We start from the raw sequence: 20,861 nt of genomic DNA, 5'->3' as shown, positions 1-20,861 counted from the left end.
CAACCCCGTGAAGTAAGCATTTGTATCTTCATTTTAAAGACTGAAGAAACTGAGGCCCAGGGAGCTCAAGCAACTTCCCCATAGTCAACTCTTTTACCCCAGATTTGTGCTTGCTCTAGCCAGTGCTCCTGGGGATTCAGAGGTTGTGTGATGTAAGGTCTTTTCCAGGACAAACCTGCCCAAAGGGTTATAGAATTCTGGGTTTGGCGGGGGTAGAAGTGATATGACAGGCCCTTCCTAGACTCAGTGCTTGCCATGGGAACCCGACCAGGGTGGGGCGGGAAGTGGAGTAAAGGATGAAGAATAATGAAAGAATTAAAGGGAACCCAGGACTCCCTCCTTCTCCAGCTTCCATGGCTGCAGGGAAAGTCTTAAGGGGCAAAGCCAGCTCCTACTCCTTACACCTCCACCCTCTTCTAACCCCTTAAGCTGCCCTTGGATGGTTCAGAAATTCTTGCACTGATCTTGCAGATGGAAGAAGTCTGCCCCCTTTGAATTCCCCCTCACCTTTATTTTCCTCCCTGCTCTCTTCCTCCTCTGAAGGTAGGAAACCTGAGATCTTGTATCCACCAGGTTTCAGAAATGGGAAGGGGTAGGCCCCTCTATTCTAGGCTTTGATGTACAAGAGTTTCTAATTACCCCCTTGAAAACAGGTTTGAACACCAGGGACAGTTTTGAGTTGTGCCTTTTTCCCCCTCTGGAGAGCAAGTTCTAGAGGAGGAGGGTGACCCAGTAGGATCCCAGTTGGAAATAGGTTACATATCTATACAACCCCCATTGTATAGATGAGGAAACTGAGGTTCAGAGGTGAGGCATCTTGCCTGGGATCTAGAGCAGATCTATGTGATTATTAAATCTTTGCCTCTTTCATTGCCATTGGCCAGGACTTAGATTGCACTGGGAACTGGGCAGACTCAAATTTTAGCATTGAGAGGGGGATCCTGCCCAGCAGGATCCTAGTGTGGGTGTTGTGTGCATGGAGAGTGGGAAGTCTGATCATTGAGTGCTCTCTTGATCTAATACTGTGTTGATTGCACTTTTTTTTTTAATAAGTGTACAAATAACTCTCTCACTCATTCACCACATTCAGCCTCACACCAAGCTTTTGCCCACCTCAGGGCCTTTGCACTGGCTGTTCCCTCTGCCTGGAAGGCCCTTCCCTCTAAATATTCACATGGTTGATTCCTTTCTCTTTAGGTCCAGCATAACTGTCACCTCCTCCAAGTAGCTTTCCCTGAACTCTCCATCTTATCATCACTTCCCCTCAGCACAACATAGCTCTTACCACGATCTGTAACTCTGTTTTTATTTAATTCCTTGTTTCTTGTCTATCTCCTGCCCTAGAATGTTGACCTCACAAGACCAAGAATTTTTGTTGTTTGTTTCCCATTGCTTTATCCCTAGCCCCCAAAGTAGTGCCTGGTAATAAATATCTGTGGAAAGAAGGAAGGGCAGAAGGAAACAAAGAAATACAGACTAAATGACTAAGGGAACAAATGAATGAATAAATATACATATGTACGGCTAAACAAATGAAATGGGAATAAAAGGGACTTTGGGGGAAAAATGACCCCAAATTCTCACATTTGGTAGGTAAAGAAACTGAGATTTAAAGAAACAAAAAGACAGTTATTTTATTTTTGTTTAAAAATCCTTGAATGAGGAGAACTGAGACATTTTATATAAAAAGGTCCCTGGCTATTGCTAGGGTGAGTGTGTGTGGGAGGAGGCCAGTCAGAGATAACAGCATTGGAGGGGTGGGTGGGAAAGAAAAGGGGCTTGGGGGCCTGGAAGTTAAGTGGAGGGTGGCGAGGAGGGCTGCCAGGGGAGCCCAGCACAGAACAGCAGAGGTGGTGGTGATTCAGTCGTCCCATTCATCATCATCATCATCATCCCCGGCCTGGTCCTCCCCTTCGTCTGGAGGGAGAGAGAAAGAGTGGAACTCAGGATGGGTAGGAGGGTTCAAAGGCCCTGGAGAGAGGAGTTACTAGGGTCTGGGAGGTTGGGATTACTAAACCCTGGGGGCTGAGATCTCCCACTTGGAAGTTATATCTGAGGTTTGTGTGTTGGATAAAGAGACCTCTTAAGAGGAAGGAGAGTTAGGGGCAAGATAGGGACTATAGCTGGGGTCTAGGTTCTAGTTGGAGGCGAGGTTAATATTATTATAAAAAATGTGTGGTTAGTTGGGATATTATTGTCACACAAAGGGTTACTGTTAACAGGCTTGTCACTCAGTGGAGCTGATTTAAATATTAGCAAAGGTGGAGGAAGTTACAATGTTGTTTTTTCATAGTGTGTTAATGTTAACATTGTTGACACAGAATGGGGTTAGTGATGTCATGGTCAAAAGATGAGGTTTGTTATAATTCTGTCATATAATGGATTCCTGTTGATCTGTGAACAGACTCCTGGGTTGATGTCAGTATTATTGTCAAAGCTGAACTTTAATTATATTATTGTCACACAGTTGGTTGAGGCTAATACTCTCTCTTTCTCTGCTCTGCTCAGTCGTGTCCAACTCTTTGCGACCCTTTGGACTGTAGCACACCAGGCTCCTCTGTCCGTAGGATTTCCCAGGCAAGAATACTGGAGTGGGTTGCCATTTCCTCCTCCAGGGGCTCCTCCTGATCCAGGGATCGAACCCACGTGCCCTGCATCTTCTGCATTGGCAGGCAGATTCTTTATCACTGAGCCACCTGGGAAGCCCTAATGACAATGTTGTTGATACATTAAGGGACTAACTTTAACACTATTGTAAAAGATTGAATTAGTTATAATATTGTCACTTAATGAGTTAATCTTTTGACACATGACATTAGAGTTAATATTAGTGTCAAAGAAAGGGTTCTTTGTAATATTATCATCACATAGTGGGCTAATGTTAATACTATTGAACATATGGGATTAATGTTAATATCACTGTCAAAGAGAGTTAATCATATTACGTTACATAATGACAGTTAACACTGTCAAAAAAGAGACTGCTACAGATTCATGTTCATTCTCACATCAACAGATGGGCCTAATTGCTGGAGGCTGTTGGGGGTGTTTTTAGGTCAACACTAGCTGGGAACCAGAGCCACAGGTCCTGGCAGGATGGGCTCTGAATGGCAGGCTCACGGGGAGGGTGCACTCTCACCAGAGGAATGGATGGCTTTGCTTCTCTTCTGCATCACGTGCATCAGGGCACCCACCAGCCCCTCTGAGCTCTGAGGTGGTGGCTGCAGCGCTGAGCTCTCTGGGGCCCCAGGGGTCTGCAGCAAGCAGGATCCAGCACAGAGGGCTCAGGGCCTGTGAGAGGAGCACTTCTCCCCACCCCTTCATCATTCTTTCTCCTTCCACATACTATAGTCGCCTTGAAACTCACCTCTCCCCACCAGCCTCCCAACTCTATCAGTGAACCCCCAAATCGTGGGACCCCCATCACTCTCAGCCCCAGCCCCCTACCATTCTCACTTGCACAGCACACCCCAGAGTCCCAGTTCCTCAATCCTCCATCACACTGGTCCTCACCTTGTTCAGCTGAATTCCCTGCCGGATTTGATCCAAAAGTGCCCCCCGACCCCCACCAGGGGCGGGGCCCCCCACAAGCCCCAGAGAAGGAGGGGGTGGGGGAGGGATTGGTCCATCCCCAGAGCTGGGTGGTGGCGGCGGCGGCGGCGGTGGTGGCGGAGGCATGGGTGGTCCACCCCCAGCTCCAGGGGGTGGAGGGGGCGGTGGCACAGAGCGTCCAGTGGCTGGAGGGGGTGGTGGCGGAGGGCCCCCTCGGCCCGGGGGTGGGGGTCCCCGGGGAGTTGGTGGGGGAGGAGCACCTCCCGAAGGTACAGGGGGCAGAGGGCCAGAGCGACCCTTGTTACTCCCCACAGTTGGGGGCCGGGGGGGCTGGTTCCCTCCTCGGGATGGCGGTGGGGGCGGTGGAAGTGGCTCTGAGGGGAAAGACAACACATAGCTATTATTAGTTTTCTTCAGAGCCTCAGTTTTACTCACTTGTAAAATGGGTACCCCAACCGACCAACTCCTGATTCAAGCAGTATAGGGGTTTCTATGAGGACTGAGAGCCTGCAAGGTATCTCTTAGAAATCAGCTACCAGGGTTGGAGAAGAAGAGGTGATCCAGAAAGCGGGGGGCTCACCCTGGCGCCTCATCTCCTTCCGTACAGCTTCCATCCCACCCTGGTTCTCAATGAAGTCATAGATAAATTTGGAGGTCTCAGCATCGGTGAGCTGGGCATCACTGATTCCTGCCCTTGAGAACAGGCTCCGCAGATCTGGGTCCAGGTTGTTCACCTTCCCAGGAGGAAAAAGGCCCCGGCAAGGGTCGGGGAATAAGGTGGGGAGGGGAGGGGCACAGATTATCATGGGGTCCACCCCAGAGAGGGATCTGAGAGGAGGGTGGGAAGGATGGGGTCTGGGGGTAGATCTGGAGCTCTGGACTATGGAAGGGTAGGCAGGAGTTGAGTGGAGTCCAGGGGACTCTGGAGTTACTCACGTCAAATCCATTCTGGGGGTCCCACCCCACGTGGCTGACATGTCTGAGGGAGGTGAGGAGACCCCAGTGAATCGCCATGGCTGTTCCTTCCCTCCCTTCCTAGTGAAGCTCTCTTGCCCTCCCCTGCCCAGAGGGACTCTCAGGAGCCAGAATTAATGAATGAGTCTTAAGTGAATAAATGAGTGAGAGTAGTAGTTATGGAACTAAAGAGGGTTCACAGTTTGTGGTGCCTATCTGTCTGCCCATCCCTCTTTCCACCACCCATCCACCCATCTATTTGTCCACCTAGCTGTTCACATTCACCTGTCAGACCACTGATCTATATAAATTTGTCTCCCCATTTATCTGTCCACACACATTTATTTACCCATTTGTCCACCAGTCTGTCTTAACCCATACTTATCCATCCACCCATCCATCTACCCATATGCCCATCTTTCCATTCATTCACTCACTTGACTACCCATTCAATCACACACTTCTATGTAGCCACTGAATTGTCCTTCATCCACATATGTGGCAACCGTCCATCCCCATCCACCTTGTATATGAACCCATTGGCCTGTATATCATTCTGTCCACATACTCATCCACTCACCCACCCATCTACCTACCCACTTCCCATTTACCCATCCGTTCGTTCTCCAACCCAACCATTCATTCATCCATCTATATATCTACCCATCCATCCATTCACCCACCAGCTTAACCAGGGAGGGACTAGGTTGAGTGGAATGCCTAGGGAGCAAAATTTAAAGAGGCACTCACTCTTGGAGTCCTGGATTATAGTTGGGTGATGTGGTGGAGAGTGACTGCCTGTGTAAAATTTGCAATCTTGGTGCCTTTGGTATCTCTCCCTAGTCCTGGCTTTGCACTCCCCCCGCCCGCCCCCCCACCCATCCACTCATCTGCCTAATCTCTCACCTACCCATCCATTTTTCCATCCTTCCATTCACTCAGCTCTCCTCCTATCCACCTGATCTCTGCTCCCCCACCCCCAGGATCCATGGGCCCACTGGAGAGAGGTTCTCACTTGAATCCACTGGGTGCACCAATATCAGACTTGCTGATCTTTTTCTTCCCTGAGCGTTTCTTATCACTTGGGCTAGGCCCAGGTGCTGGGAGCGAACGGTATCGTGAATTCGTGATGTCTGGGTTCTGGATGTCCACTGTCACCAGCCCCAGAGACACTGGGCTGGCTGCTGGGCCTGTGGGGAAAATGGGTGACTGGGCCATTGACCTATTTACCTACCAACCAGAGCATAAGAGTTAGAGACAGGAAGACGGTTGGGGGAATCAGTGTGTTAGATGGTCATGGAAGGAGTGGGTGAGGGGTCCAAGTAGGTTTTATGGAGAAGTGGGTGGGTAGGTCCTGCACACCATCCATACATTCACTGATTCATTAATTAATTTACTCACACTTAAGTATTGACTTATCTATTCACTGGCTCATTGACTAATTTGTTAAATTATTCATTCACTCATTCAATCATTGCTTTCTCCATTGATTGAAATTTAGTCACTTATTCATTTATTCACTGTTGAATTCATTCCATCACTCATTCATTAATTTACTCAATCATCCATCCATCTATTCATCCATTCACCCACATACCCATTCACCTACATCTATACACCCACCTGTACATCTACATCCTTCCATCAATTCATGCCCCCATTTAACCATCTGTCCACCACCAATCCATCCACCCACACATCTATCCACCTATTAATTCACCTATTTATCACTGCACCCACCCATCTACTCATTTATCTACCCACGCCCCACCTGTGTATCTATTCACTCTCCCACTCCTTCCATGACCATCTAACACACTGATTCTCCCAACCACCTTCCTGTCTCTAACTCTTATGCTCTGGTTGGTAGGTAAATGGGTCAATGGCCCAGTCACCCATTTTCCCCACAGGCCCAGCAGCCAGTCTAGTGTCTCTGGGGCTGGTGACACCTGCCCACCCAGAGACACAGGGAATATTCAGCACTCACCCCCTTGGTCTCCACCTGGGTGAGGGGGCAGGGGTGGGAGTCCTCCTCTTCTCTCTGGGAAGATAGAATGAATAGAGAACTATCACAACCCTGCCTCAGTTTTCTGCGCTAGCCCCTTATTACTCCTCCTTGCACTAGAGGACTCACCTTCACTGACTGGCACTGGTGGAGGCGGGAGCTGGCGCCTGTCTGTGGAGAGACAGGAAATCAGAATCAGGAGAGGGGCTTTTCCAGCTCCCCACTCTTGCCTTCACTTCTGCTCAACCTCTTTCCCTTCCCCAAGGCCTCCTTACCCCCGCTTTGCCTCTGATTCCGTTTTTGTATCTTCTCCTGCACCAGGTTCCGGAAGGCCTCGGCCTCGCCCTCGTTTGCAAAGTTCAGCCCCGCTTGGCAGTCCTGCACATGCCTGGGGGGTCAGCTGCCTTCCAGACCTCCCCACACATTTCCCCACTCCTCCTTGCACCCCAACTGAGGCCCAGGGTTTAGGTGGTCACTTACATCTCCAGCAAAGGTGTGGAAAAAGGGGGTGGGAGCAGAGTAGACCAGCTGTGAGTACAGCTCCTGTTCCCACAGCAGCCGGCCAGCCTGGAGAGGGGGGAGCACACTGACACCGAGGCATGCCCTGGGTGGAGGGCCTCTGTTTTCCAGATAGGGAGCATGGTATACAAATCTGGGGCCCCAAAATCTGATTTGGAGATTTCCAGCTCAGAACTGGAGAGTTGGGAATCTAGAAGTCAGAAGTGGAGGACTGGGGTACAGAATGGGAGTCAGACCCTTCAGCGAGAAACTTGGATTTGGGGTCCAGATGTGGAATAAGGGGACTTGAATTTGAGGATTTTGGACTCTAGTTCTAGGAAACTGAGTCCATTCAGAGAATCTGTCCCAAATCCCCCCCTTATATGGGGGCCTTCATTAGAGCAGGTAGGGTTCCAGTATTAGGAGTTGGGATTGAGATTTGAGGTTCAGACACACAGACTTGGGAAGGTTTTTTTGGAGGCAGTTGAGCCAATTTCAGGTTTGTAGAGCAGAGTTATGAATTAGGAGTTTGGTCAATATTTGATGACCCTGGGATCTTGATGTGGTTCTACTGGATCTATCTTTATCGGTTTAGTGGGATGAATTTGGGGTTTATGCTTGGAAAATTTAGGTTAAGGGTTTGTGGAATAGGTTTTTGACTTAAGAGCTACCTCAATATTTAGGTGATTAGGAGTTTTCATATAGGAATTCTGGGATCCAATGCTGTGGGCTTAAAAGGACAGATTTGGGGTCGAAGATTCAATGGCATACTTAGGTTTGGGATTTGTGGAATATATTTATGACTTAAAAGCTAGGCAAAATTCTGGAGTTCAGGAGTACTGATGGGAGGTTTCTGAGACCTAAAATGTGGAGTTTCAAATAGATATGAGGTTCAGGTAAAAATATAGTGTGTGTGTGTGTGTGTGTGTGTGTATGGAGTTTGTGGAACAGATTAGATTTAGGGGGTATACTAATATCGGGGGTTATAGACCTTGACACAAAGACTCTGGGGTCAGTCATCACAGGCTTAGAAAGACAAACCAGAGGCTGGCATCTGGATAAAGTCTTTGGTTCTAGGGCTCAGGGGCTTCACTGATCTGTCTGAGGGCTCAGGGTTATGGACACAGATCTAGGTTTATGGGTTGAAAACTGGGTTGTCTGTCCAGTGTGGGGGGGGGGGGCAGGGATCACCTGAAGGCCATAAAGGCGGATGAAGTAAGACTTCTTGGGGTTATCCTTCACGAAGCACACAGCCCCACAGTGTCCCTTGGTCCAGTGCTCGGCTCCAGGGGGCAGCGCCAGGTACAGCTGAACAACCGCAGTGGCCAGCGTCTGGGAGGGGAGAGTAGGACTCATTGGAATCCGGTCAGGGGCAGCCAGAGGGTCTGGGAACCAGACCTGGTCCTTTCTTGCCCATGGCCATCATGGCTCCAAAGGAAGAGCCACAACCAGAGGGAAAGTGAATGAACATTGAGTTCTTCCTGGGATTGGTGAATGGGGTTAAGTGGATTCTGAAAGGAGATGATGGAGAGGAAGAGGAGGAGAAGGAGAGGAAGATGGGAAAGATGAGGAGAGAGGAAGGGGAGGAAAGGAGGAGAGGGAGAGGATGGGGAAGATGAAGAGGACGAAGAGGAGGAGGAGAAGAGGAGGAGAGGGAGACAGGGAGGGCCAGAAGATCCCCAGCTCACCCAGCACTTCCGTCCGAGCATCTCAAAGAGTTGTTGGTTCTCATGGTCCTGGAGGAGGGTGGACGGGATGTTCTGCTGAACCCCTTGTCCTCCGCGGCCCCCAGGCCTGCCTCCCGAAGGGCCCCCACTCATGGTGCCTCCTGCCCTTGTCCTCTCCGGCTGGGCTCTGAGTGCAGGGTAAGAAGAGGAACTTCCGCAGTGAGCGGGGGAACAGGAAGTGCAAAAAACCACAAGGGAAACAAGTCCTCTAGGGGCCCCTCGGTAGGCCTGGCCTCCTCCCTTAGACTGGGGCCCTCCTCCATTTGACTGGTTAGATCCATCTTTTGGACCAGCTTTTGTCCTCCTTTCTTACTCTCTGGGGCCCATCTCCCTCTGACTTGTTTGGACCCTCCTCCCTCTGGTTGGCTGGCAGTGAGGGATAGGCCACTACAGCATTTCTGCAGTGCCACGGTGGGCAGTCATGGGCTGAATGGCCTTCTTCCTCCCCAAAGCATCCAGTTACTCTGGGCCCAAGGTCCAAGGCTCTGGTGCTGAAGGGTTATTGCAGTAAAGATTGTCCTTTAATTACACAGCAAGCACCTGGGACCCCACCTGTCTCCTGAGACCCCAACTTGCTCACACCTGGCTCAACTTCCCCATCCCTACCACACCATCTCATTTAGTTGCTCTTGCTTCTGAACTTTTGAAAGTGTGTAATCTTTGGAGTCTTGTCTTTTCCCCCGCTCAATATTCTATGTTTTATTTACTTATTTAGGCTCTTTGCAGTACAAGGGTTTCTCTTGTTGCAGTGCAAGGGTTTCTCCTTGTGGTGTTTGGGATTCTCTTGTGATGCGAGTGCTTAGTTGCCCCTTGGCATGTCAGATCTGAGTTCCTCAACCAGGGATCAAACTCGCATCTCCTGCATTAGAAGGCAGATTCTTAACCACTGGACCACCAGGGAAGTCCCTCAACATTCTATTTTTATCTAACAAACATTCATGTAGCCTGAACATGTGTGCCAGGCACTCTTCTGACCTCTTTGAAAATATTGACTCATATAAATCCTCCTATTGGCCTGGGGGACACTCACTATTTTTACCATTTGATAGAGGGAAACTGAGGCCCAGAGTGGTTAAATGATTTCCCCAGTAGCTCTGAGCTAGCATGCCAGGCAGGTTGGTTAGTGTGCACTGTTCATCAAGATGCTCCACAGCCTGCTCTGTTACTAAGATTCATATTTGCCTGTAGCAGTAGTTGTTACTGCTATATAGCATTCTATTGTGTTACTATGTGTGCGTGTGCGTGCTAAGTCGCTTCAGTTGTGTCTGACTCTTTGTGACCACTTGGACTGTAGCCTGCCAGGCTCCTCTGTCCATGGGATTCTCCAGGCAAGAATACTGGAGTGGGTTGCCATGCCCTCCTCCAGGGGATCTTCCCAACTCCCGCAGGGATCAAACTAGCATCTCCTGTGTCTCCTGCATTGCGGGAGACATTGCAGGCAGATTCTTTATCGCTGAGCCACCAGGGAAGCCTGCATTGTGTTACTAGACAATTTGTTTATTCATATTCTCCTGTTAACAGATATCTGAGCTGTTTCTGGCTTTCATGGTTGGCAGCGATGCTGCCTTATTTGCTCCTATATGCATCTCCTGTTCCAAATAGGCAAGCACACTCTCAGGAGGGGAATTGGGGCATTGTAGGGCTTGCATAGCTCGAACTTTGACAGACTGTTTCCCCAAGAGAATGGCAGCTCAGTCCCCACCCCTCCCTGGACCTATTTCCCATTTGGAGATGTGAAGTTTTCAGGTACACATACAGCAGCTTGAGGGGAGCTGAGCATATCTGGGTTGTGTCTGGCATTCCCATGTACCTGGAGGAAAACAGCACATGTCAACTTGGGACCCACAGTCCTACCTGGAAACCTGTATGGCTCCCATGCCTGCAGGTGCCAAGCTTCTCTCCTAAGCCAAGGCTCAAACCCACTTGTGTTAGTTGCTCAGTCGTGTCCAACTCTGCGACCCCATCCATGGACTGTGTAGCCCGCCAGGCTCCTCTATCCATGGAATTCTCCAGGCAAGAATACTGGAGTGGGTAGCCATTCTCTTCTCCAGGGGATATTCCCAATCCAGGGATCAAACCTGGGTCTCCTGCATTGCAGGTGGATTCTTTACTGTCTGAGCCGCCAGGGAAGCACCATCAAAGCCACTTCTGGTGTGGCAATTCCAACCTCCCTCCCTCCTTTCTCTGCTCACCAACCAGCATATGGTGCTTCCAAGTCACTGGGCAGTTTCATACCTCCTGGTCTGGAGTCCCTTCCAGCCTGTTCACTAGGGCAAGCACCTGTTTTTTCCTTAGAAAGTCACTGCATTCATTCATGTTGACATTGTTTGTTGAGCTCTCACTGTGTGCCAGGCACAAACTAGACACTCAATAAATGTTTCTTGAAGGAATGAGTGAGGGATTCATATCTAATTTGATTTAGTGTTTTCTTATATTTTTCTAAGTGCCTCACACTTATGTACTTATTTCACATGCACAGACGACCCAAGGAGGTGAGAGCTTCAACTGTTTACATTTTACTGATAGGGAAGCAGTGGCCCAGAGTAGCTTTGCTAAGTTGCCCGAGGTCACACAGCTTGTGAGAGTTGAAGCTGAGGCCAGTTTTGTGAGAAATGGTTCCTAAACTCTAAAATGCCACATGGGGCCTAGGATGAAATTCTTCTGCTACTTTGGTCTTTTGTTTTCCTTCTTTCTCTGCTCCTAGATCTATCCCCTTTAAGTCTATTTCAGGGGGTTTTAAACCTCTGCTACATTTGCTGGTGATTTTGTAAATTAACATGTAAAAGTTGTATATTTCATGTTCTTACTTCTAAGGAGCAGACAAGTTTAAAATTTGTATTTTTCTCCAAATAAAAAACCTAAGTAGATTTATTTTTATTATTTTTGTCCCTGATACAATGAGTTTCCTCAGCCTGGAATACAGTGATTCATTAATCATTTTATGATCATTTTAAATCTTTTTCAGATTATTGAATTGCTCTGTTGACCTGCATTAATAATTTGGAGCTGGTTTAGTTTACTGTTATGTGTTCCCTTCGACACTTGCTTCTCTGCACTGGATGACAGTATTTGGTGAGGTGATGACCTCAAAGGTAATTTGCTCACCTGGGACTTCAAATAGATTAAAAAAAACCCAAAAACCCTAATCAAGCTTTTCCAGTTGTTCCCAGCAGGAAAGTGGATTGAATACTTACCACACAAGTCAGTCTACTGCAGCAGGAAGCAGACGTTCTAACTTACTTCTCAGTAATCCAGTGAATACCCAGGAACCCCCAAGAACCATGATAAGCCCAATGACTTGCACCCACCTGATGCTCTCCCATCAACCCCAAACTCTGTCAAACTCCCAGGGATCACCATATGAAGAGATATTTCCTGTTTATATCTTGTGCATATTTTACTTTATTTTGAGGGGATATTGCTTTTTTTTAAAGTTTTTTTTTAATGTGGACCATTTTAAGTCTTTTTGAATTTGTTACAATATTGCCTCTGTTTTTTACGTTTTGGTTTTTTTGGCCAAGAGGCATGTGGAATCTTAGCTCCCCAACCAAGGATTGAACTTGCACCCCCTGCACTGGAAAGTGAAGTCTTAACCACTGAACCGCCAGGGAAGTCTCAAGGCAGGGGGAGCGGGGGGATCCAATATTGCTTAAAGATCCCCATTGCCATGCCTAAGTCCTGAGTAGGTAATAAGACACTGTCAGTGAAAAGACATGAGGGTTTTCTTCCACACCCTGGTCCTTATTCTCCCCTTTCCTTCCTGCCCCTTGTGGTCCTCCCTACCCTTGACTGAGGGGTGTTTCCTGGGACTAGCTTAAGGAAACAGCAGTTCCCAACCCTTGGATACAATGCACCCTTTCCATAAGAAACATTTTGGGAAGCCTCTTTTTACCACCTTAGAATGACATTCATGGATGTTACAAGTCTTGATGGTGTGGGGCTATCCCCCAGCATCTCAGGCCCCTGCCTGTTTAATGCCAAAACATCCCCATCATTGTGATAACCAAAGTCTGCCTACCAGCAATTCCCAAAACACACTCCTAGGGCAGGCAGGAACCAGACTCTTGTCTGTCTTGTTCATTGCTATATCCTTACCACCTAGCACAAGACCCTGCATGCAGAAGCTCAATCAGTATCTGTTGAATAATCACTGTATGGTCTAGTTACCTATGCTGTGACCTATTGCTCTCTTCTCACTGCCCCCACCTCCTCTCTTCACCTCCCTGCCTGCGGGGAGAGAAGAAAAACAGCTTCGAGTGTGCAAGAACCAGGCCCTCCCACAGAGATGTCTACACTGTTCACTGATGCTACAGCCAAAGGGATGTTTTAGGAGAGGGGCTGATTTCTAGTCCTGGTTGGGGTTGATTGAGGAAAGGGCGTGCACAGAAAAGCAGAGATGCCTGTAGGGATAAGAACTGCTCAGTGGATAGAGCCAAATTCTCGAGCCTTATAACCTGGCTCTGGCACTTTTCAGCTGTTTATTTATTTTTTTAATCTTTTTTTTTTATCAGCTGTTTAAAGTCTGGTAACCTCTCAGTGCCTTAGTTCTCTCATCCATAAAGTGGATAACAATAGCAGTTAAGACTGTTGTGAAGATTTAAATGAGATAATTCATGTCAAGTGACGAGGACAGAGCTTAACATGTTATAATTATGCATTGTTTGTTTTCATGAAATGGCTGAATAACTTGGATAAAGGCACTATCCTTCCCTCAGCCTAGCATTCTCCCCATTCCTGCTCCAATCCTTTTCTCACCCTCCTCCATTAGACATTTAAGTCCCACCACCATTGGTGGATATTTAGAGACCCAGAACATGGCCACCTTCTCTCTGCCCTTTCCCTACTTTTCCGTGCTGCAAAGCCCATGTCGGAGATCCATTGTGTGGGCCCAGTCACACTATTCTAGGGCTCTTCCCCATCAACCTCGGAGGTCCCACCCACCACGTTTCCTGCCCTACTCCTCTCACCTGCATGGGAAAACACGGTGCTAGCCAGCTCTCTCCATCCCTTCTAGGTTTGCGCTACTCATCTCGGACCAGCCAGGCAGCCAAAGGTCCCCTCCTAGTCCCTACACTGATCACAGCCTCAGAATCACCACCAACTTTCCCTAAATGGGTCCTTCCTAACCCCTACCCTGATCTGTGACCCCAACTATCTATTTCCCGCTCTGTAACACCAGAAGGGTCCACAACCGAGTCTGTGTGAGACTCTCAAGAGAGTCCACCTTCTGGTCAGTGGGTCCCAAGGACCGCCCACACCTTAACAGTGTGAGCCCAGGGGGGTTAGCGAGGCAGTCTGGAATGGACGACTGCGGGAAAGGGGAGGAACGCAAAATGGAGCAGTCCGTCCAGGATCGTACCACTGTGGAGAGGGTGGCCGTCTTGCAACATACCATTTTGCTTGTGGGGGAGGGATACGATGGCTGCCTCGTTCCCTAACGGAGAGTGGAGTGTCGCAATCCTGCTAGTCCCAAGATTTCCTGATTCTCACCCACTTTGGGCGAGCCTCTCTCTGGGTTCCCACCCTCAGCCTCTCTCATATCAGCCATCTTAACTACTGTCACCACCACCACCACCCCCCCCCCACCCGCCGCCCCGCTCCATTTCTTAATTTCGTAGCCGCTCGCAATGCACCGGAGCTGGCAATTGGCCTACGGGTGGGGAGAGCAGGACCGCTACGGGCTCTGATTGGTCGATGACCGGATTCTCGTCCTTGCTATTCTTTGAAGCTGCAAGGGTTCAGCGAATAACATGGCCCCACCTCCGCTCCCGCGCTCGGGGCTCCCATTGGTCATCGTTCTGTGACATGCGCAGTGGATGCCAGACCAGTGTGCCGAGCCGCTTAAGCCGGCTTTGAGGATTTCAGATGATGGGTTCGAATACCGCCCCAGAGGTTCAGATTGCTCAAGTGTTGAAGGGTAGAAGGTGGTGTTTACTGCTGGAGGGTTAGTAAGATCACGCATCAGGACGCCTGCTGCACTGGGTGATACAATCGTAAATTCTGTAGCTCACCCACTAGGGTTTTCCATGGGCTTCCCTAAGTAGCTCAGTTGGTAAAGAATCTGCCTGTGATGCAGGAGACCGCAGTTCGATTCCTGAGTAGGAAAGATCCGCTGGAGAAGGGATAGGCTACCCACTCCAGTATTCCTCGGCTTCCCTGGTGGCTCAACTGGTAAAGAATCCGCCTGCAATGTGGGAGAGCTGGGTTCGATCCCTGGGTTGGGAAGATCCCTTGGAGAAGGGAAGGGTTACTCACTTCAGTATTCTGGCCTGGAGAATGCCGTGAACTGTATAGTCAATGGGATCACACAGACACGACTGAGTGTCACTTTGAGGGTTTTCAGTGCGTGTACCAAGTGGTTCTGCATCCCTTTATTCTCTGCTGCTGCTAAGTCGCTTCAGTCGTGTCCGACTCTGCGACCCCTTAGACGGCAGCCCACCAGGCTCCCCCGTCCCTGGGATTCTCAGGCAAGAACAATGGAGTGGGTTGCCATTTCCTTCTCCAATGCATGAAAGTGAAAAGTGAAAGTGAAGTCGCTTAGTCGTGTCCGACTCTTAGCGACCCCATGGACTGCAGCCTACCAGGCTCCTCCATCCATGGGATTTGCCAGGCAAGAGTACTAGAGTGGGTTACCATTGCCTTCTCCCTTTATTCTCTAGTGTACTCAAAATAGAAACCGTTCTATGGGTTTAGGAAAACTCTCAGAAGTTACTTTAATAAAATTAAGTTCTGCCACAGTGTCTGGCTCTCCCAAGACTATAAATTACAGAGCAATATCTTGTAGTTTTTGAATGTGATGTACTAAAATCACTAACTTTACTCCTGACAAAACTGGTACTAAGTTTGAAACTGTGTTCAAGCCTCTATGGCCTTGTCTTTTGAAGTAAAATGCTGACTTGAGGCAATGATTGGGAAATGTGAAGATTTAGAAACAAAGGATAGCTGTTGGGCTAAGGAACTGGTAACAATGTAGACTGTAATTCTGCCACATAACAGAATCACCCGAACTCCCAGTTCCCTGAAGGATATAGATAAAGGCCTGATACACATTCCTAAGTTGTTTTTACAGAAAGCAGACACCACCCCCCACCCCCCCACCCCCCACCCCCCCCCCCCCCCCCCCCACCCCCCCACCCCCCCACCCCCCCACCCCCCCCCCCCCCCACCCCCCCACCCCCCCCACCCCCCCCACCCCCCCACCCCGCCCTGCAACCAGATGGAAACTGCTAACTGCAAGAACACAGGCCCTAGACTGGCTGAAACCAGAAGGTTGATAATGCTTGAAATGTTACCTTGATGCCAACCAATCCAAGAACTGTCCACGAGCTGATCATGCCCTGCTCCTTGAACACTATAGAACTCCTTACTACCCTCTCCAGGCTGGGTAACAGGGTCTTCAGGGCATTAGCCCACTGTGGCCCCCTTTGCCTGGCAAAGCAATAAAAAAAAACTATTCTTTCCTCAGTTCAGTTCAGTTCAGTCGCTCAGTCGTATCCGACTCTTTGCGACCCCATGAATCACAGCACGCCAGGCCTCCCTGTCCATCACAAACTCCCGGAGTTCACCCAGACTCACGTCCATCGAGTCCATGATGCCATCCAGCCATCTCATCCTCTGTCGTCCCCTTCTCCTCCTGCCCCCAATCCCTCCCAGCATCAGAGTCTTTTCCAATGAGTCAACTCTTCGCATGAGGTGGCCAAAGTACTGGAGTTTCAGCTTTAGCATCATTCCCTCCAAAGAAATCCCAGGGCTGATCTCCTTCAGAATGCTTACTTCACCCAAAACTCTGTCTCCCTGTTCCTATTTGGCACCGGTGAACAGAGGCCGAGTTTCAGCAACAAGTTTACAGCAGTTACAAGCCCTAACATAAGGTATGTAAGAGAATACACTTTATCCAGTATTCAACGTGCAAAGTGATGGTTTTGGAGCATTAGGCCTTCTCAGACGGGACAGGATTGCTATGATTGATGTGTTATTTAATATACATCATAGGCAGTATAGCCAGTTACCTACTTTAAAATCTGCAATTTTTACATTATATATGTAAGTTAAGGGCTTCCCAGGTGGCACAGTGGTAAAGAATCCACCTGCCAGTGCAGGAGACGCAGGACACATGGGTTCAATCCATGAGTGGGCAAGATTCCCTTGGAGGAAGAAATGGCAACCCACTCCAATATCTTGCCTGGAAAATACCATGGACAGCAGAGCCTAGTGAGCTACAGTCCACGGGGTCTCAAAGAATCAGACATGACTGAGCATGCATGCACACATATAAATTAAAATATAAATATAGATTGGTGGTTTAGTCGCTAAGTTACACACATTATAAATATATAGGATATCTATAAATAAGTACATGGTTCATAAGGGTATAGATATGGATGATATAGATGGAGTAGTGAGGCCCCAGTTCACTGCTCTTGGTCAGTCACATGCTTAAAGAGATGGGACTGTTTTTATGTTTTTTATTAATTAATTTATTGTTTTGCTGCACTTAGTGGCTAGCAGGATTCCCTGGCAGGGATTGAACCTGGGCCCTCAGCAGTGAAAGTGCAGAGTCCTAACCACTGGACCACAGAGGAATTCCCAGGAGAAGACTGTTGCTAATTTTACATAGTGCTCCCAATTTTAGGAAGGCTGAGCTCTGAGTCGTCTGCTTTCACCAAATAGGAAAAATTTCCCTTAATTTGCTTGGAAACTCTAAGTCTATGTCCAGCACTGCCTCCACTGCTAAAAACACAAGCTGGTCTTTGTATCCGTTCTGATCCTAGAAAGATTGTTATTTTAAGTGTGTGTATGGGTGTTTGGGGTGCTGGGTAGAACAAATGAAAAGCTTGGTTGAAGTATGGGCACTTGGTCATCCCTGAATGCTTCTTTCTGATAGTGGCTGGATTTGCAATATATGTACTTCAATTTAGTATATCCACTCAGGTTAGTGATGGGTGCATTGTCTTTGTTTGGGATCTTGCAGTAATAGTATAACCCAACATGTAATAAACTATATAGTCTCTATTACAGAAATGTACCCCAAAATGATATAATTAAAGAAGACAGAAATCTTTAGCTTATGAATAAAAGGATGAGCTTATTTGAATAAAATAAAGTGCTTTTTTATTAAAAAAAACTCCAAAAATATAGCATGCACTATGTGTATAGCCCTTTAATTTTTCCAATTCCATCATTATCAACTCGTTTATGCCTTGACTACAGGCAACTTGAAGAGAAAAGCTTTTGTTTTTTTATTTAATTGGCTAAGTTCGGCAACTACGGGAGAACCCAATGTGTGTGTTTACAATCTTATGATCAATAGAGCGTTCAGAAAACTGGGCGATAAAGATGCACATATGCATAGTGTTAGCATAACTTGTGTGTTAGAAGTTGGACAGGAGGCTTTAAAAAGTTATTCGTTACCAACAATGGACTTTCGAAATCAAAGCAAAATCTTTTTTTGTTGTTGTTTTTTGGCTGCCGTGCATGGCATGTGGGATCTTAATTCTGCCACCAGGGATTGAACCCACACACCCTACAGTGGAAGCATGGCGTCTTAACCACTGGACTGCCAGGGAAGTCCCCTCTAAATCTTTTAAAGAAATAAAGCTTTTTTATCTTCTTTGATTTATGATTGCAAGGTACTTTGTCAATGTTTAAAAATAGTTAGGCAGCTGGGTGTGGGGGCAAGTGGAATGTGGTGGCAAGTTGCAGGCCCAGGACACTGTGGGGGGCAGGGATTAAAAAGAGAGAAAAACACTAATCTTTTCAAAGTTTTTTCCTAATAACTAGTAATAGTCTTATCAAAGATAGATGCACTCCTTGTGTAAATTTTTAATTATAAAATAATGATAGCAGTGCCAGATATTTGGCAATGAGTGAGACCAGTTACTTAACAGAATCTCTCCTCCCTCCATAAAGTTCTATCTGTGCTACCCCTGAAGGTCCTGTGAGCTTTGGTGTTCAGTTCACTTCAGTTCAGTCGCTCAGTGGTGTCCGACTCTTCACTACCCCATGGACCACAGCACACCAGGCCTCCCTGTCCATCACCAACTCCCAGAGTCTATTCAAACTCATCTTCATTGAGTTGGTGATGCCATCCAACCATCTTATCCTCTGTCGTCCCCTTCTTCTCCTGCCTTCAATTTTTCCCAGCATCAGGGTCTTTTCAAGTGAGTCAGCTCTTTGCTTCAGGTGGGCAAAGTATTGGAATTTCAGCTTCAGCATCAGTCCTACCAATGAACAGTCAGGACTGATCTCCTTTAGGTTGGACTGGTTGGATCTCCTTGCAGTCCAAGGGACTCTCAAGAGTCTTCTCCAACACTACAGTTCAAAAGCATCAATTCTTCGGTGCTCAGCTTTCTTTATAGTCCAAATCTCACATCTATACATGACTACTGGAAAAACCATAGGCTTGACAAGACGGACCTTTGTTGGAAAAGCAATGTCTCTGCTTTTTAATATGCTACTCAGTCATGTTTTATTCCTAAGCACATGTGCATGCTAAGTCACTTCAGTCATGTCCGACTCTTTGCAATCCCATGGACTGTAGCCCACCAGGCTCCTCTTGTCTATGGGATTCTCCAGGCAAGAATACTGGAGTGGGTTGCCATGCCCTCTTCCAGGGGATCTTCCCCACCCAGGAATCGAACCTAGGTCTTCCACAATGCAGGCAGACTCTCTACCATCTAAGCCACCAGGGAAGTCCCCAGGGAAGCCCACAAGGAAGGTCCCCAAGGGAAGCCTCCCTGAAAGTCCTAGCGGTTTAGATTTCACAAAGAGTAAAAAGAGATGCTAGGCTACAGTGCAATTAGTGGCCAGACAACATCTGAGCCTCATCCCAAAGATTTATTCTCCCAAAAGGAATAAACCATGTCAGGAAACAAAACAAGTAAATGGAGAGTTACAGGCAGCTATGGGTGAAATTGGAAGCTCATACTTTGGGGTAGTCATGTGTCTCCAATATTACTTCAATGAGCAGGGAGACTGGGTCTACAAACTGATAAATCTTGACCCTGTGGGACAACAGATCTGCTCAGCCCCCTCAGCTCAGCTTTTCCCAGACAACAAATACTCTTGACACAGAATCATGATCAATAAATGCTTCAAGGTGTCAGTTCAGTTCAGTTGCTCAGTCGTGTCCAACTCTTTGCGACCCCATGAATCACAGCATGCCGGGCCTCCCTGTCCATCACAAACTCCCGGAGTTCACTCAGACTCAAGTCCATCGAGTCAGTGATGCCATCAAGCCATCTCATCCTCTGCCGTCCCCTTCTCCTCCTGCCCCCAATCCCTCCCAGCATCAGAGTCTTTTCCAATGAGTCAACTCTTCGCAGGACGTGGCCAAAGTACTGGAGTTTCAGCTTCAGCATCATTCCCTCTGAAGAAATCCCAGGGCTGATCTCCTTCAGAATGGACTGGTTGGATCTCCTTGCAGTCCAAGGGACTCTCAAGAGTCCCAACACCACAGTTCAAAAGCATCAATTCTTCGGTGCTCAGCCTTCTTCACAGTCCAACTCTCACATCCATACACGACCACAGGAAAAACCATAGCCTTGACTAGACGGACCTTTGTTAGCAAAGTAACGTCTCTGCTTTTGAATATGCTATCTAGGTTGGTCATAACTTTCCTTCCAAGGAGTAAGCGTCTTTTAATTTCATGGCTGCAGTCACTATCTGCAGTGATTTTTGAGCCCCCCAAAAATAAAGTCTGACACTGTTTCCACTGTTTCCCCATCTATTTCCCATGAAGTGATGGGACTGGATGCCATGATCTTAGTTTTCTGAATGTTGAGCTTTAAGCCAACTTTTTCACTCTCCTCTTTCACCTTCATCAAGAGGCTTTTTAGTTCCTCTTCACTTTCTTCCATAAGGGTGGTGTCATCTGCATATCTGAGGTTATTGCTGTTTCTCCCAGCAATCTTGATTCCAGCTTGTGTTTCTTCCAGTCCAGCATTTCTCATGATGTACTCTGCATATAAATTAAATAAACAGGGTGACAATATACAGCCTTGACGAACTCCTTTTCCTATTTGGAACCAGTGTGTTGTTCCATGTCCAGTTCTAACTGTTGCTTCCTGACCTGCATACAGATTTCTCAAGAGGCAGATCAGGTGGTCTGGTATTCCCATCTCTTT

The 20,861-nt window shown here is 47.8% G+C and overlaps 1 protein-coding gene and 1 non-coding gene across 2 annotated transcripts; both read right to left on the bottom strand.

Moving 5' to 3' along the window:
- Positions 1-1,608: 1,608 nt before the first annotated feature.
- On the bottom strand, positions 1,609-8,892 carry WAS (WASP actin nucleation promoting factor). The gene is made up of 12 exons (XM_061409999.1): positions 8,698-8,892; positions 8,201-8,341; positions 6,992-7,078; positions 6,787-6,889; positions 6,641-6,682; positions 6,494-6,547; positions 5,522-5,696; positions 4,489-4,531; positions 4,133-4,286; positions 3,514-3,926; positions 3,140-3,254; positions 1,609-1,917 (listed from the first exon to the last, which is right to left on the bottom strand). Exons 1-12 carry the CDS (start codon positions 8,827-8,829, stop codon positions 1,862-1,864), a joined length of 1,515 nt encoding a protein of 504 aa, XP_061265983.1. The 5' UTR covers positions 8,830-8,892; the 3' UTR covers positions 1,609-1,861.
- An 8,353-nt stretch (positions 8,893-17,245) lies between these two features.
- Positions 17,246-17,318, bottom strand: TRNAE-UUC (transfer RNA glutamic acid (anticodon UUC)). Its single transcript has one exon. It is a non-coding gene; the product is annotated as a tRNA-Glu (tRNA).
- Between the last annotated feature and the right edge of the window lie 3,543 nt (positions 17,319-20,861).

This window comes from Bos javanicus, chromosome X (assembly GCF_032452875.1).
Source record: "Bos javanicus breed banteng chromosome X, ARS-OSU_banteng_1.0, whole genome shotgun sequence".
NCBI classification, from domain to species: domain Eukaryota; kingdom Metazoa; phylum Chordata; class Mammalia; order Artiodactyla; family Bovidae; genus Bos; species Bos javanicus.
Note: the sequence above shows the minus strand (reverse complement) of the source record. Positions and strands in the feature narration are given on the sequence as shown.

Excerpts from the sequence above, each read along its gene's own strand:
- WAS (XM_061409999.1), bottom strand. The coding sequence starts at position 8,829 with ATGAGTGGGGGCCCTTCGGGAGGCAGGCCTGGGGGCCGCGGAGGACAA. Across the intron at positions 4,287-4,488 it reads ACCCCCAGAATGGATTTGAC|GTGAACAACCTGGACCCAGA; the intron begins GTGAGTAACTCC and ends CCTCCTGGGAAG. Across the intron at positions 3,927-4,132 it reads GAAGGAGATGAGGCGCCAGG|AGCCACTTCCACCGCCCCCA; the intron begins GTGAGCCCCCCG and ends CTTTCCCCTCAG.